The sequence below is a fragment of the Juglans microcarpa x Juglans regia genome, chromosome 1D (genome assembly GCF_004785595.1).
Source record: "Juglans microcarpa x Juglans regia isolate MS1-56 chromosome 1D, Jm3101_v1.0, whole genome shotgun sequence".
Classification (NCBI taxonomy): Eukaryota; Viridiplantae; Streptophyta; class Magnoliopsida; order Fagales; family Juglandaceae; genus Juglans; species Juglans microcarpa x Juglans regia.
This window is the reverse complement of record NC_054594.1, coordinates 42212320-42226133: the sequence shown is the minus strand read 5'-3', so window position 1 is coordinate 42226133 and position 13814 is coordinate 42212320. Positions and strand designations below refer to the sequence as shown.

The 13814-nt window shown below is 34.5% G+C and overlaps 1 protein-coding gene across 1 annotated transcript; it reads left to right on the top strand.

Annotated features, from left to right (window-relative positions):
* The first annotated feature begins 10559 nt into the window (after positions 1 to 10559).
* Positions 10560 to 11135, top strand: LOC121247652 (pentatricopeptide repeat-containing protein At4g04370-like). Its single transcript, XM_041146053.1, has one exon. The coding sequence runs from the start codon at positions 10560 to 10562 to the stop codon at positions 11133 to 11135; it is 576 nt and encodes a 191-aa protein (XP_041001987.1).
* Positions 11136 to 13814: the final 2679 nt, after the last annotated feature.

The window sequence follows — 13814 nt, the reverse complement described above, 5'->3', positions numbered from 1 at the left end:
TTGATCCGGTCTCAGGCTATAACAATTCCTTTTTCCAATAGGAAAACTTCTCAAGTTCTTCAACTCTCTGTCTTCTTCAGATATATAAATAGTCTTAGCTACCCCAGTATCTGTAAATCCTTTATCTGTCACGTACGGAATACCCGTTGTCTCGTTAATGTAATCTTAGCAAGTTTTCTTCCACGGCACCATGTAAATCGCTATCATTTCCTACAGCGAGTTTTCATGAGTTGCTGTGAACAGCACTCGCTAAAAGAGCCATAATTTTAAAGAAAAATTCTACTTGTTAATTTTACAATCCTAGCTCTACATTCTGTTTCTCCTCTATCACCCATAGTCCAGGTATCATTTGTAGTAATTTTTAAATTTATTTGCCTTACTTTAATGAGCAATCTGTTATATGGAAGAAGAAATAAAAAATAAAAACTAAAAATGGGAGTTGTAAACCTGGGTGCCGGCCCAAGTTTGACCCGGGCTAATCCAATGCAAATTCGGATTGAATTTGAAATTCGAATTATGATCCGAATACACCCGAATTATCAGGCAGGAATCCGAATAAACAGTCCTAACCAGAAGCAATCCTACTGCATGCTTTAAAGAAAGGTACTACTATTCGATCGTGTTGCTAAACACCCACTACGTACGTACGTACTAATAATTCGCTCATGCTCAAGCAATTGCAATTAATAATTAAAGAGCCATATGGATGGTATAGAAAAATTGCTTTGATTATCAAATAATTACATGAGAGAAATGTTTCTAATATAAAAGAAAAGAAAATGATAGACATAGAATACTTTTTACAACCTTTCATATAATTATATTTTAAATCAAGGACATTTTTGTAAAGTTACTTATAAAAATAACATCATTTTACATAAATATCCTTATTTTAAAATATAATTATATAAAAAATTGTAAAATAGATTGTACATGTATCATTACTCTAAAAAAATTATACAAAAATAAACTTACACAATAACATATTTTTATATAATCTATTAAATCTATTTTATAATAAAATTTATTTAATCATTTTATATCTAAAACATTTCTCATTGCATTGTCCGCTGGCTCAAAGATAACGACTGAGCTGACACCTAAGAAAAGCCCCCCAAGCACAAAGAAACAAAGAGCAATGATATTCATCGCATAACATATTTTATAACACATATTTTAAAATGAAGATATTTTTATAAAATAATATTATTTTTATAAAATATTTAACTAAACTATCATTCATTTTAAAATATAATTATATAATATATTATAAAAAGTTATGTGTATTTATTATTTTTCAAAAGTTAAAATTAAAAATTGGATTTAATTGAATTAAAAATAATTTACACAGAGTAATGTTGACTATGACTTTTGAACCTCTGTCTGCATCCGTAGTAACCCAACGGCCGGGCCTTGCTACGCGTACTTAAAGAAGGAAAAACCTATTTGCCTCTCAATTCGACCGTTCGAGTTAACTGCTTGATAAATTTTTTTTTATTTAGTAATTAAGAAAATAATTTTAAGTGTATTGAGATTTTTTTTTATTTTTTTAAAATATTTAAATATATTAAAAAAATGGAAAAAAAATTATAAAAAAATAAAAACCCGTCAAGTTAAACGGGTTACTCAGACTTCTTAAAGAAACGTAAGAAAAACGCATACAAGTTAAAATCACACGTGACAACAATTGACAAAATCAAAGTCAAAGTGAACGAAGCAAAAGTAACGGAAAAATAAGAGAAACGGAAAAGGCCAAAAAAAACAAGAATTTACAAACGGAAATGCATTTCTTCGAGAAAAATAAAAGTAACCAACAGGAAACGCCCCAACCCAGCAACGCCTCGTGAAGAAAATGAAGAAAAATTTTTAACAAAGTGAAATTTCAGATTTCACCGGAAACATTATTAAAATGAAGAAAAAACTTCAACAAAATGAGATTTCATATTTCCCTAATTTTTTAAATGATGCTGAGATATAATGACTAGATTTAGTCATATCTTTATAAAAAAAAAATGATAGGCACGAAATTGAGTCAATTTTAATAATCTATTATATTCAATAATAATAAAAGGAAATTACAGTTGAGCCAGATTAGAGCTCTTTAAAATCAATATATGACACACTAATAATAGTAGCAACCAATCATCAACACATAAAGTCACCCAAAAATAAAGGGCATCATATATAATATTTTTCACTACATAACAAGGGCATCTTTGTATATCAAATTGTCATCCACCATGACTTCTGAAATCTTGAGGCCAAAAATGCAAATATTACAAAACAGATAAAATAATTGTTATCAAAATGAGTGGGCCAACCTGAAAATAAGATTCTTCACAATATTAATATCAATCGCATGTTATTAACGAAAAACTCCACGTCTTCACATTTTACTAAAGTGTTTACTAATATTAAGACTTACATTTTCACCGCATCTATGTCGCTCATTATCTTTTATGGCGAAAGATGTACCAAAATGTGTACTCGCTTGATTCCAAATATAGTAATCTTAAAAACAAAAAACAATGACATCTTATTAGTGATTCTAAAATTAAAAAATAGTGATCTTAAAACATACTCTGTAAAGACTTAATCGAGGCTGTGTTTGATACATTGTGTTGATGTTGTGTTTCGTAGTCCGAACAGTTCCACAAAGCCCAAACTCCTTGATGCCTGCAACTAAGAAGAAATAGAGGCTCTCGTGGCCTCCGAGGTCACTCTGATGCCTAAGTCAAATGGTTGTCCTCTGGTGATGGAGAAGGAAAATACAGAGCGAAGCAAAACGGTTATGCATGTTGAATCGAGAGTCTCTCGTAGGAGGGTTATCCCTTATTTATATCTGAGTCAGGCCCTTCAGTTGAGAGAGATCGTTGCATGTCAAACGTTAGGCCTGCCACCACCCATTCTCTGTCGCCTTAGTGGGGGCCAGTCTGCGGCCTAGCGAGAGATCGTGTCGTGCCTGTCGTCCTACGTCTGTGCGGCTACCACTTCTCTGTCATGCCAGGAGATGTTAGATCGCGGGCGAGCCGTCCTTGGCTCTTGGGACGCTCCATCGTGTGCCGAATTTCCTGACACCGATCTAGGTCGGCTCGTGCCTGGGATCCGTGACTCTGGGACCGGGTACATGTTAATGTTGTACTCGTCCGGCTCAATGATTAGACTTGCTAATTTGCAGACCCCCGATCCTCTCGGGCCTTGAGTCGAAGGCCCATCTTGACTAGGCCTACACTTACTTCCCGATCCTCTCGTCCAGGATTTTTAGCTCCCCTACTCTAACCCCGGATTTCGTGGTTGGGCTTTCCTAGGCTTGAGCCCTTCTATGGTGGGCCTTCCCTCACACGTTGCATGTTGCATTGAAGGTGTGTAACAATTTGCTTCCTCAACTGGTTTTACTTCAGTTCAACACCAACACCAAATTTATAAGAACAACAATAACATCGTCTAAATCAGTTCAAATAAACTCAACAAACAAAAACCATCTTTAAGACTTGCTCAGTTTAACAAATTAATCTAAATAAATTTCTAAACCACGAGAGAAAAAAATATATTACCGTCAGTTTCTGAGTGCAGAGATTCATGAAATCCCAAATGCAAAAAATCCCAAACTTAATATCGTTAGTGGACATCAATTTGGATTTGAGGCGTGCTGGGTTGGAGACAATTGGTCTAATACTTTTCCGTTTGCTTTTTTATCTTACTTTTATTTTTGCTTTTTTATCTTACTTTCCCTGTTTGTTTCCTTCTTTTTTAACTTTTAGCTGGACCTTGACACGTGTGATTTTAGGTTGTACATTTTACTTACGTTTTCTTAAGCTCATTTAGATGATAAAATGATATGAGATTATTTTAAATGAATTAAATAAAATATTATTAAAATATTATTTTTTAATATTATTATTATTTTGAGATGTGAAAATGTTAAATTATTTATTATATTTTATGTGAAAACTTAAAAAATTTATAATAATAAAATGAGATAAAATAGTTTATGTATCCAAACGAGCCGAGCATCTACATTGGCTTCTTCAAATAACATTTTATCCCTAAATTTAACTAACTTTATAAATAGTTGGCCTATATTGAATTAGCCAAACACTTTTCATCCTAAATATTAGTTACAGTAAATTCATCTTTTTCTTCAAATATGAAAAGTACTATATCATCTCCAAATTAATTGTTTATTAATATCGCGTCTCTCTCTCTCCAGCATCTCCTTTCTCTTTCTTCTTCCCTCTTCCTCTCATGCGTTTCTTCTTCTCTTCTTTCCTCTTCCTCTCTCGCGTCTCCTTTCTCTCATTTCTTTGTTTTCTTCATCTATTTTTTTTCTCTTTTTCTCTTCTTCCCTCTCCCGCATCTCTTCGTTCTTTCTCTTCTTCTTGTTTTTTTTTTCTCTTCTTCCCTGTTTTTCTTCTTCCCCATTTTCTCCTCTTCCCCATTTCTCTTCTCCCACAACCATTCCTTCCCGCATACATTCTCTCCCGCGACGGCACTCCCCAGCACGGCACTCCCAAGCACACGGTAAGATTCAAAACCCTACCTTGATTTTGATGATGATTTTGTTGGTTTGGGTTTGATTTTGTTGATTTTGCTGATGTTACTTGGGTGTGATTCGAAACCCTAGCTTTGATTCTAGCCCTGATTTGTTGATGTTTGGGTTGGATTTTGTTGATGTTTGGGTTTGATTTTATTGATGTTTGGGTTTGAATTTGTTGGTCTCGGGGAGTGAGTGGCAAGGGAGCAGAGGGTTTGAATTTGTGGATGGTCTCGCGCATTTGCACGGTTCTTGAAATAGCAATGCAAAATGGCCAAGATGAATAGCCTGTATATTTAGAACAATTATAGGTCTCTCATGCTTAATCTTCCCACCATAGCCACGGTCTAGCCCTGATTCGGACCCCGATAGTGAAATATCCACTGGATTTTTTGAAATTAAAGTGGTTAATGAACATTATGGCTTGATTTTGGGATCAATGTTTTTTTTTTTGTTCCTTTTATGAAATTTATTATACATTGTATGTGACTGCTCTTTTCCGAATCTGTGGCTTTGCCTTCCTCTTAGTTACAACTTTGAGAAAAATTTAAATGTGTTTAATGCAATATATTTCAGCAAATAGGCAACCTGTGATTTGTCAAGAAATTCCTGTGTTTATAAGAAACCTAGTTTATGTGGTTTCCTTAACTTCTTGTGCTTATGCTTTGTTTTTTTTTAACTATTCAACAAAGTCAAGTTGGTTCTTATTAGGCTGTTTTTTTACGCCAACAGTATACACATAGTCGAGTATACTGTTTTTTTTTTAGATAGAAACTTGTTACCTTATCAGTCATGCCAGTTGCCAACAACCAAAGAAACTTAGTGATGGGAAAGAAATGTGTGACACTTGTCTAACCCAAAAGAATATCATCAATTATAATGTAGGTAAAACAAATTTTCAATGTGTATCAATTGCTCAACGGAAACTTGTTTTGAGTCACCACACAAACTGAGTGTTGCATAACACTTGTGATTGATTTGCTTTGCGAGTGTACTTTTTTGTTTTTAATTTTTCAGTTTAAGTTTCAAGTGGCAGAATGCTTGTAACTAGGTGTTTTTATTTTAGATTACGTCAAGTATATTAATGGAAAATGTTCCTTGCTCACTGAGTGTCTCGGGAATTCATCTCTTGGTGGGTTATCAAAGCCTCCCCAACATTCTTCTTTCATAGAGATGGGCAACAAGTTAAGAAGTTTGTAAGAGCCAACAAGCCAGAGGTATAGAAGAAGATAACTGCAATTGTGTAGATCCAACTACCCAACGTTAGAATTGAGTGCTTTACTTGTTTCTGTCTAGTGAGAGGGGCTGCTTATTGTTATTCTATACATTTCTGTTGCCAGCATGGATGCTGCTGGTCTATGAGATTTTTTTTTTTCTTCTTATTAGTTTGGACTCTGTTTTCTGAAAAGAAATTGATGTAGATGTAGAAGAGCAATGGTGGAACCTGTAAATTGCTTTCAAAGAGCTAAAATGAGATTATATGCAGTCTCCAACCGCTATGCACTATGAGAATATGATTGTTGGAGATTATAGGAGGTTATGAAAATAGAATTAATTAAAAAATAAAAAGTAATTATAAAAATAATGATATTTTATTATTATAGAGAGTGTGATGACTAATCCAATGTAGACTTTAAGTTTTGAATGATTAGCTAAAAGTGAAAAAGTTACATATTAGTCAAAATTTAAAGAGTAAAATAGTCAATCAAATGCCAATGCTCTAAGTACACAAAGCATTTCTCTTCTTCAAAATATAGCACCAAAATTTATTTTTTTCTATTTTACATATTGACTTGTACAATACATCATATGTCAATTTAGCTATTTTTTCTCTATACATTTAAATATTTTTTTATTCATTTCAAATATTTTATCTAACCAACAATGATAACCTCATATCTTTTGATATTTGCAATATCTCGTCATATATAATGTTATATTTTAAATTACTTATAAAAATAGCTAAAAAGTTGAGAGTAAAAAAAAAAAAAAATCCAACGACTTTGGCTAGAGTTTGTTTTTTGAACCAAACAAACCTGGTTTGTTTTTTATTTGGAAGCTAAATAAAGTTGTAATAATTAGTTTGAAAGCGTTTGAGTTTGAATGATGTTTAGAAAGAAAATGAGATGCAACGAAAATTATTTCCAATCATTCCTTAAACTTCTAGATGCATAACAGATAAAGACATATAAACGAAGTGATGGAGAGTAAACGAGAGACAAGAGTGGGGCATGTGCGAAAGTGATATAAAGGGCTAAAATGAATACATTATAGAAAAAAAAGAGGTAGGAAAGGACTTATGGCCATAAAAATTGATATGGAAATAGCTTTTGATTTTATGGAATGGTCCTTCCTACTATATATTTTTAATCACTTTGGTTTCAATCAAAAGTGGACCAATTGGAAAAAGGAATGCATTCCACTATCTCATACTCCATTCTTATCAATAGGGCTAGGCAAAATTCTGGAATTTCTGATTCCGTCCGAAATCCACTCCGATTTCGACCCCGACGGAGTCGGAGTGGTTGGATTTCGGAGTCGAAGTTCGGAGCTCTGAACTCCTAACTTTGACTCCGAATTTCTTTTAAAAAAAAAAAAACCCAAATGTAAAACGACGTCCCACAGACGACATCGTCTTATCACGCGGAGGGGGCCAAAACGCAGGAGCCCCCCATTCCCTTCTTCTTTCTTCCTTCTCTGTTCTTAGTTCTCTCTCATCTGCTGCGTCTGCGCTCTGCTGCCTTGCTACATCTCACGTCTCTCTCGCGTCTCCATTGCCGTCATTCCTCGTTGCTCCTCTATGCGACTTCAAGCCGAGTTTCAGCCTCCGTTTAGCTTCAGCCTACGGTGAGAGTGAGGGGTTCCGAACTTCCGAGCCCTAGAATTAAATTTAGTAGTTTAATTAATTAATTTTATGTAAATGTCTCTCACTCTCTTGTGAATTAGTATTTTGTTGTGATTCTTCTGAATTGATTTTGTAAATTTATAGTAAGGAAATGTGTTTAATGAAATGTATGATGTGTTTGTAAGTTGTGTTGTATGCATGCATAGTATTTGATAAAATGTGTAAGAGATGTTAACTCCGACTAATGAACACTTGCAAGTATAATTCTCAACACTCTTCTTTAAATTCACTTATTCACACATGTTCTTTAATCAAAATCGCCTATACATGACGGCTAGCTTAATTAATTGGTTTAATTAGCTATCGTTCCTATATATATATATATATATATATATATATATATATAATGGTCGGCCTAATTAAAAGCGAATGCCAATGATCGATCGATCTAGCTCAAGTTGGGCTTCGCCAGATCAGATAAATGTACTTAATTAATTTCACCAAATTAACGATAAATATAATTATAAGCCCATCATTTTCTTGATGCACCTTTTTTTGCTCCATCATGTACTCAAGCTGGGCTTCCTCCATTTTCTTGCTCATTTTCTTATTGTTCTACCGGGGTGGAGAGTGCATTTATGCATAATATGGAATTAGAACAGATGAATGTCAGCAGATGATGACGATAAGTAGAAGATAGACAGTGTTTGTTATTTATTGGCCTCTTATTTCTCTGCCTCCTTGCATGATTTTATACAATAATTTTTTTTCTTAGTAATTTGTAAATTGCATGAATTAAATTGGTATTCAGAAACATTCAAAAAAATTTTAATTATGATGAAATGACATATCAAATTGGTATGTTGTATTGGTATTAAAAGTTTGAATATGCAAATTGATTCTACCGTGGGTAGTTCAAATAGTCTTAAAAAGGAAAGGAACTGCATCGTTATCAAGTTCGTTGAATCTTGTTTCCATTGAATTAATGACTTTGAACAAATCATAATGAGCCTTACACACTGATAGTTTTGCCTTAATCATATGGTGTGTATATATATATATATATATATATATATATTTTGAAATGTAATAGCAATAAATATTCATTTTCTTCCTTTACAACACTTCATTTTCTTGAGGAAATTAAAGACAATACTCAGTATGTTACAAGTTTGGATAGAAAATGACATCGATTAATGCTTTCTATACCAATCTCATGCAACGCAAAGTGCCCAACATCTTGGCCTGTTTTGTATGAAGTAAAAAGAATGATAAAACTTTCGATTAATGATTTCTATAAATCATGTGACATTTCCAGGTTTAATAATGATGTGCCCTCTTGCAATGAATACTTTTATATCTTTGTGTTAATTTAAATATTTAATAAATGCTAGTTATTTTTTAAACTAATTTTTTTTTCATTATTATTTTTTCAACTTCTTTGATTGTGACATGGATCGTCTACAAGGGGATGTGGCGGATGCTAATGCTACAACTCCTACACCGATGGGTACTTCCATCCCTAAAGCCACATCTAAGGCAGCTACATCTAGAGCAGCTACATCTTGTGCAAGTAGTTGACTCCCATTTCCAGTTGATATAGAGGATGAGGATATGTTCAACGAAGAGGAGGAAATGCCCATTGAGCAAGATCAACCACCACGGCCTTCTAAAAATAGGTCGTGGACATGGGAGCATTTCACCAAAATTTCTAGTGATATTGCGAATCCGGTAGCATTATATCATTACTATGGATCACTTTGTAGATGCCATTCGAAGAAGCAAGGTACCAGTGTGTTAATAGCACATCTAAATGATTGCCAACGATATAAGATAGTGAAGGGATTGCAAGCCACTGATCAGACCAACCTCAGTTACCAAACTTCTACAGCCACTGATGGAACACAGACTAAGAAATTGGTCATCCCTCAATACAATGAGAAGATGTTGAGGGACATACTTGCAGAGATGATAATTACTGATGAGATGCCATTTACCACAGTCGAGAAAAGAGACTTTCGAAAGTTTCTAAATTTTGTTGAGCCACGATTTCTCATTCCATCACGGTATACAGTGATGCGAGATTGTATGAAGAAGCATGCGAAGGACAAGGCGGAGATGAGGAAGATGTTTATTACCACTGGCCAGAGAGTGTCGTTTACGACTGACACATGGACTTCCATACAGAATGTCTGCTACATGTATATCACAGCACACTATATTGACAGTGAGTGGATTTTGCATAAAAAAATTATTGGTTTTAAAGATATTGTGGATCATAAATGTGCATCCATTGGGGCGAAGATGGATGATTATTTAAAGGACTGGAAAATTCGAAAAGTACTGTGTATTACAGTTGACAATGTCAGTGGCAATGAAACAACAATTGATTGGTTTAAGCGGAACACGACAGTGAGAGATGATGTCATTCGGGCCCACGAGTTTATTCACGTTCGATATTGTGCTCATATCATCAACCTCATAGTTGTTGAGGGGTTAAAAGAGGTTGATGATTTCATTACCCGAGTTCGCAGTATTGTACGATATGTGAGGGGTTCCCCTCAAAGGCTTGCCAAGTTTAAGGCAATAGCAGAAGATCTTAAGATTGAATGTTCTAGTATGTTGTGCTTGAATGTTCTGACTCGATGGAACTCTACATTCATGATGTTGGATGTGGCACAAAAGTACCAAAAAGCATTATTCTTAACAAAATTAATCAAAAAATTATATATGTTAGGGGAACATTTTATTTATCTATTACTCTCTCCCTCTTTGAGTGCTAGAAAGTTGGAGACCAAACTTCAAGGAATCCAAATCCCTCCGTGCAAATCCAGTTTATAATTTGGACAATCCTTGGAACCACTCGAGACTAGACCGAACTCAGACAACTTGTTGAACCCTCAGAATAAAATTATTTGCAATCGATTGCACATTAATCTGGCCGAAGACATCAAGAGTCGGTAAGCTATTACAGAACGCGAACCTATCCGATAGGTGGAGGGAGTGCTTGTTTTGGGTTAAGGAATTGGGCAAAGGTGCTTCGCTGCCCAATCCCGAGCCGAACCAAACTTGTACTATGTGATCCCATTTTCACTTCAGAGTATAAGCGCCTTCCCGCTCCCAATGCTTTCAGTAGTGGCAAGAGAACTCTCTCTTACGCCATGCCTTCTAACATGAATTATGAGCAAACTAAAACCTTCTCTCTTCAACTCCTTAAAACCACCGCCACCACCTCACCCTACGACCACCAAGTCATTCAACGCTGTCATCAACTGTCTCTCATCCCAAGGCTCCCACCGTGAAGTTCTTCTCACTTACTCCTCTATGCTCAGTACCAACACCCCTCCAGACGCTTTTACCCTCCCTAGTCTGCTCAAAGCCTGCACCTTTCTAGACCTATTGTCGCATGGCTTCTCGCTCCATCAACGTGTCATTGTTAATGGGTATTCTTCGGACGCTTATATTGCGTCTTCTTTGATTAATTTCTATGCTAAATTCGGATTCACAAGCACTGCTCACAAAGTTTTTGACGTGATGCCCGAAAGAAATGTTGTTCCTTGGACTGCGGTCATTGGATGTTATTCGCGCATGGGTGATGTTTGTACAGCGTTTTCGATGTATAATGAGATGCGGGGCCAAGGAATTCAGCCCACTTCGGTTACATTGTTAACCATGCTCTCTGGAGCTCCTGAGCTTACCCATTTGCAGTGTTTGCATAGTTGTGCAATTTTGTACGATTTTGAGTCTGATATATAGCTTTGGCGAATTCTATATTAAACGTGTATGGTAAATGAGGAAGCGTTGAGGATGCTAAGGAGTTTTTTGAATTTATGGATAGCAGGGACATAGTTTCGTGGAATTCTTTGATTTCGGGCTATGCCCAGATAGGAAATATTAGAGAAGTTTTTCATAATTTAGACAGAATGCGAATTGAAGGTATGGAACCTGACCAGTTGACATTCGGGTCTCTGCTGTCTGTGACTGCAACACAAAGCAATCTTAAATTGGGGAAGATGGTGCATGGTAAGATTTTGAAACTATCTAGCGATGGGAGCAATTTCTGATCCTAGCTCCAGATGGAATGTGTTGTATGGCATGCTTGAAGTGTTGCAACCGGTCATTATCAGAGCCAAACATTCCTTTAGTTCTGTCAATACCTGACCCATGTCTGGCATTTGGATTGCAACCGGTAGTGTGCACAACATGGCTATTGCCACAACTTTCCAGGGAGAAGTGGTGGTGAACTCTCCTTCTAGTCTTGGACCAACAATGTTTTAAATATCCACCCTTTCAATCAAAGGATAAATTCAGTTAAGTAGGTGATTGTTTCGCATAGGACCTTCTATTATTACAGGCCAACCATTTATAAGCTCAAACATTATAATCTCAAAGCTATAGACGTCATTTTTCTTTCTGAGGTTCGTTGTTGTTAAAAATTTGCGAGTAGAACATAGGTGAGGGTCATTAGAAAAGTATTAGAAACCCAACTATTGATTTAAAGCTTCAAGTTATTACTTCTAATAATGATTGATTTCTTGAAACATAACTACTAATAGCAGTAGGCATCCTAAAATTAAAAAAAAATATTTTATAAAATTAAAAATTTTTTTAAATATAATTTTTTTTTTTTTTATTTCTCATCTCATCTTATCTATTACACCTAATCTCAGATCATCTAAAAATTTCCTTATTTTGATTTCATTTTTTAAATAAAAGGCATAAATAAATAAGTTAGGTAGGAAAATGAAGCAAATAATACACGCCCATAGGAAACAAGGTTTGTGTCGACCCACCATGCCCTTTCTCTCACAGAATAGTAAATACTGTACTTTTTTTTTTTTTTTTTTCCTCTAACGTGTGAGGAGACGCAGAACATATGGAGTACTGGACGATCTGGTATGCTCAAAGACTTTCATCAAGTCATCAGTCAAGTCAAGTCAATGGTTCTAGCTTCTAGGTAAGCCGTCGTCGTCACTTGGGTCACTTCAATTTATTTCCCTATGGAAACTGCTACACCACATAAGATTGTTACCGAAATCTTCTAACGAAACGAAAATGTTTTTTTTTTTCTTTTTTTCAATCATTTTTTTAAACACCTTAAACATTTTTGAAAAATACAAAAAAATCATAAATTCATTTAAAAACATTTTTTTAATTATAAAGTAAAAAATATAAAATGCAATTCGGTAGAAGATTTTCGGTAATAATTTTCTGTTGAAATAGTATTTTTTTTTTCCTTATATGTAGTTTGGTTAGAACTAAATAATTAATGCTCGTTGTGAATATATAAAATCTCTCATCTCATCTTATTTTATCTCATAATTATAATTTTTTTAAACTTTCACATAAAATATAATAAATAATTTAATTTTTTCAAATTTCAATATAAAAATTTTATTAAAAAAATTTATTTTAACAATATTTTATTCAATTTTTAATAAAACATCACATCTCATCTCGTCTGAATTGCATAACTAAACGTAACATAAGTTGATAAGTTTGGATATGATTAAGTAAATAAAATGATAGAGTTTATCTTATCTTTAACTTTGTAATTTGAATGAATGACATAACCAATTATATTAGTGGAGTTTACAAATAATATACAAAAATCACCACATATAATTTTTGAAAAAATAATAAACTAAAAACAATAAATGGTCGAAACGTGAATGGCATTAGGAACAATTTATCTGCATCAAGAACATTTTTTTATTAAAAAGAAAGAAATGGAAAATAAAAAACGAAAAACTTAAAACAATAATGGTCTAGTGCGTGGCATCGGGAATAAAAATGCACTTCTGCTCGGCACGTTTGACGCATGCGCAGCTACAGTTGTGCAGGTTTTTCAGTCACAGTCGCGTACAAGAGCGGCTTTGGTGGCCCCACGAGCTTCAGATGCCTTAGGTCTTCCAGTTCTGCTCGTCTGTTCACCTTAGGTGGCATGTGTCTGACACGCTCCGCCACCGGTCTATATTGGTCTATTGCCATCGACTCAGTTTAAATTCCAGCTGCTATCCTATATCATTATTTTTTCTAACCAGTGATCCTGTAATAGAGATCGTAGACCTCTCTAAAAATTGACTTCAAACAATATGTGACAATGCACCCATTATTTTCGCCACTTTCAATGGTAGCTATTGTTCTTTTTTTGCGAATATATTTCTTTCTTTCTATAAAACGGCGTCTTATAGTAGAACAGGGGTAGAGACCAAAAAATTATTCTCAAATAAACTTCATTCCCTTCTCATGTATTACCATTTTATACTGTTTTTTATTGCTTTGGGACGACTGTTGAAAAATTCTACCCCTCTTCGTGTATCACATTTTTTGTTTAATGAAATTAACTTGTTTGAAAAAAAAAACAAAAAAAAGTGAAAGACTTTTTACATAGCTCGATGAATGAGCAGTGGTTGAAATAAAGTTGCACAAGGA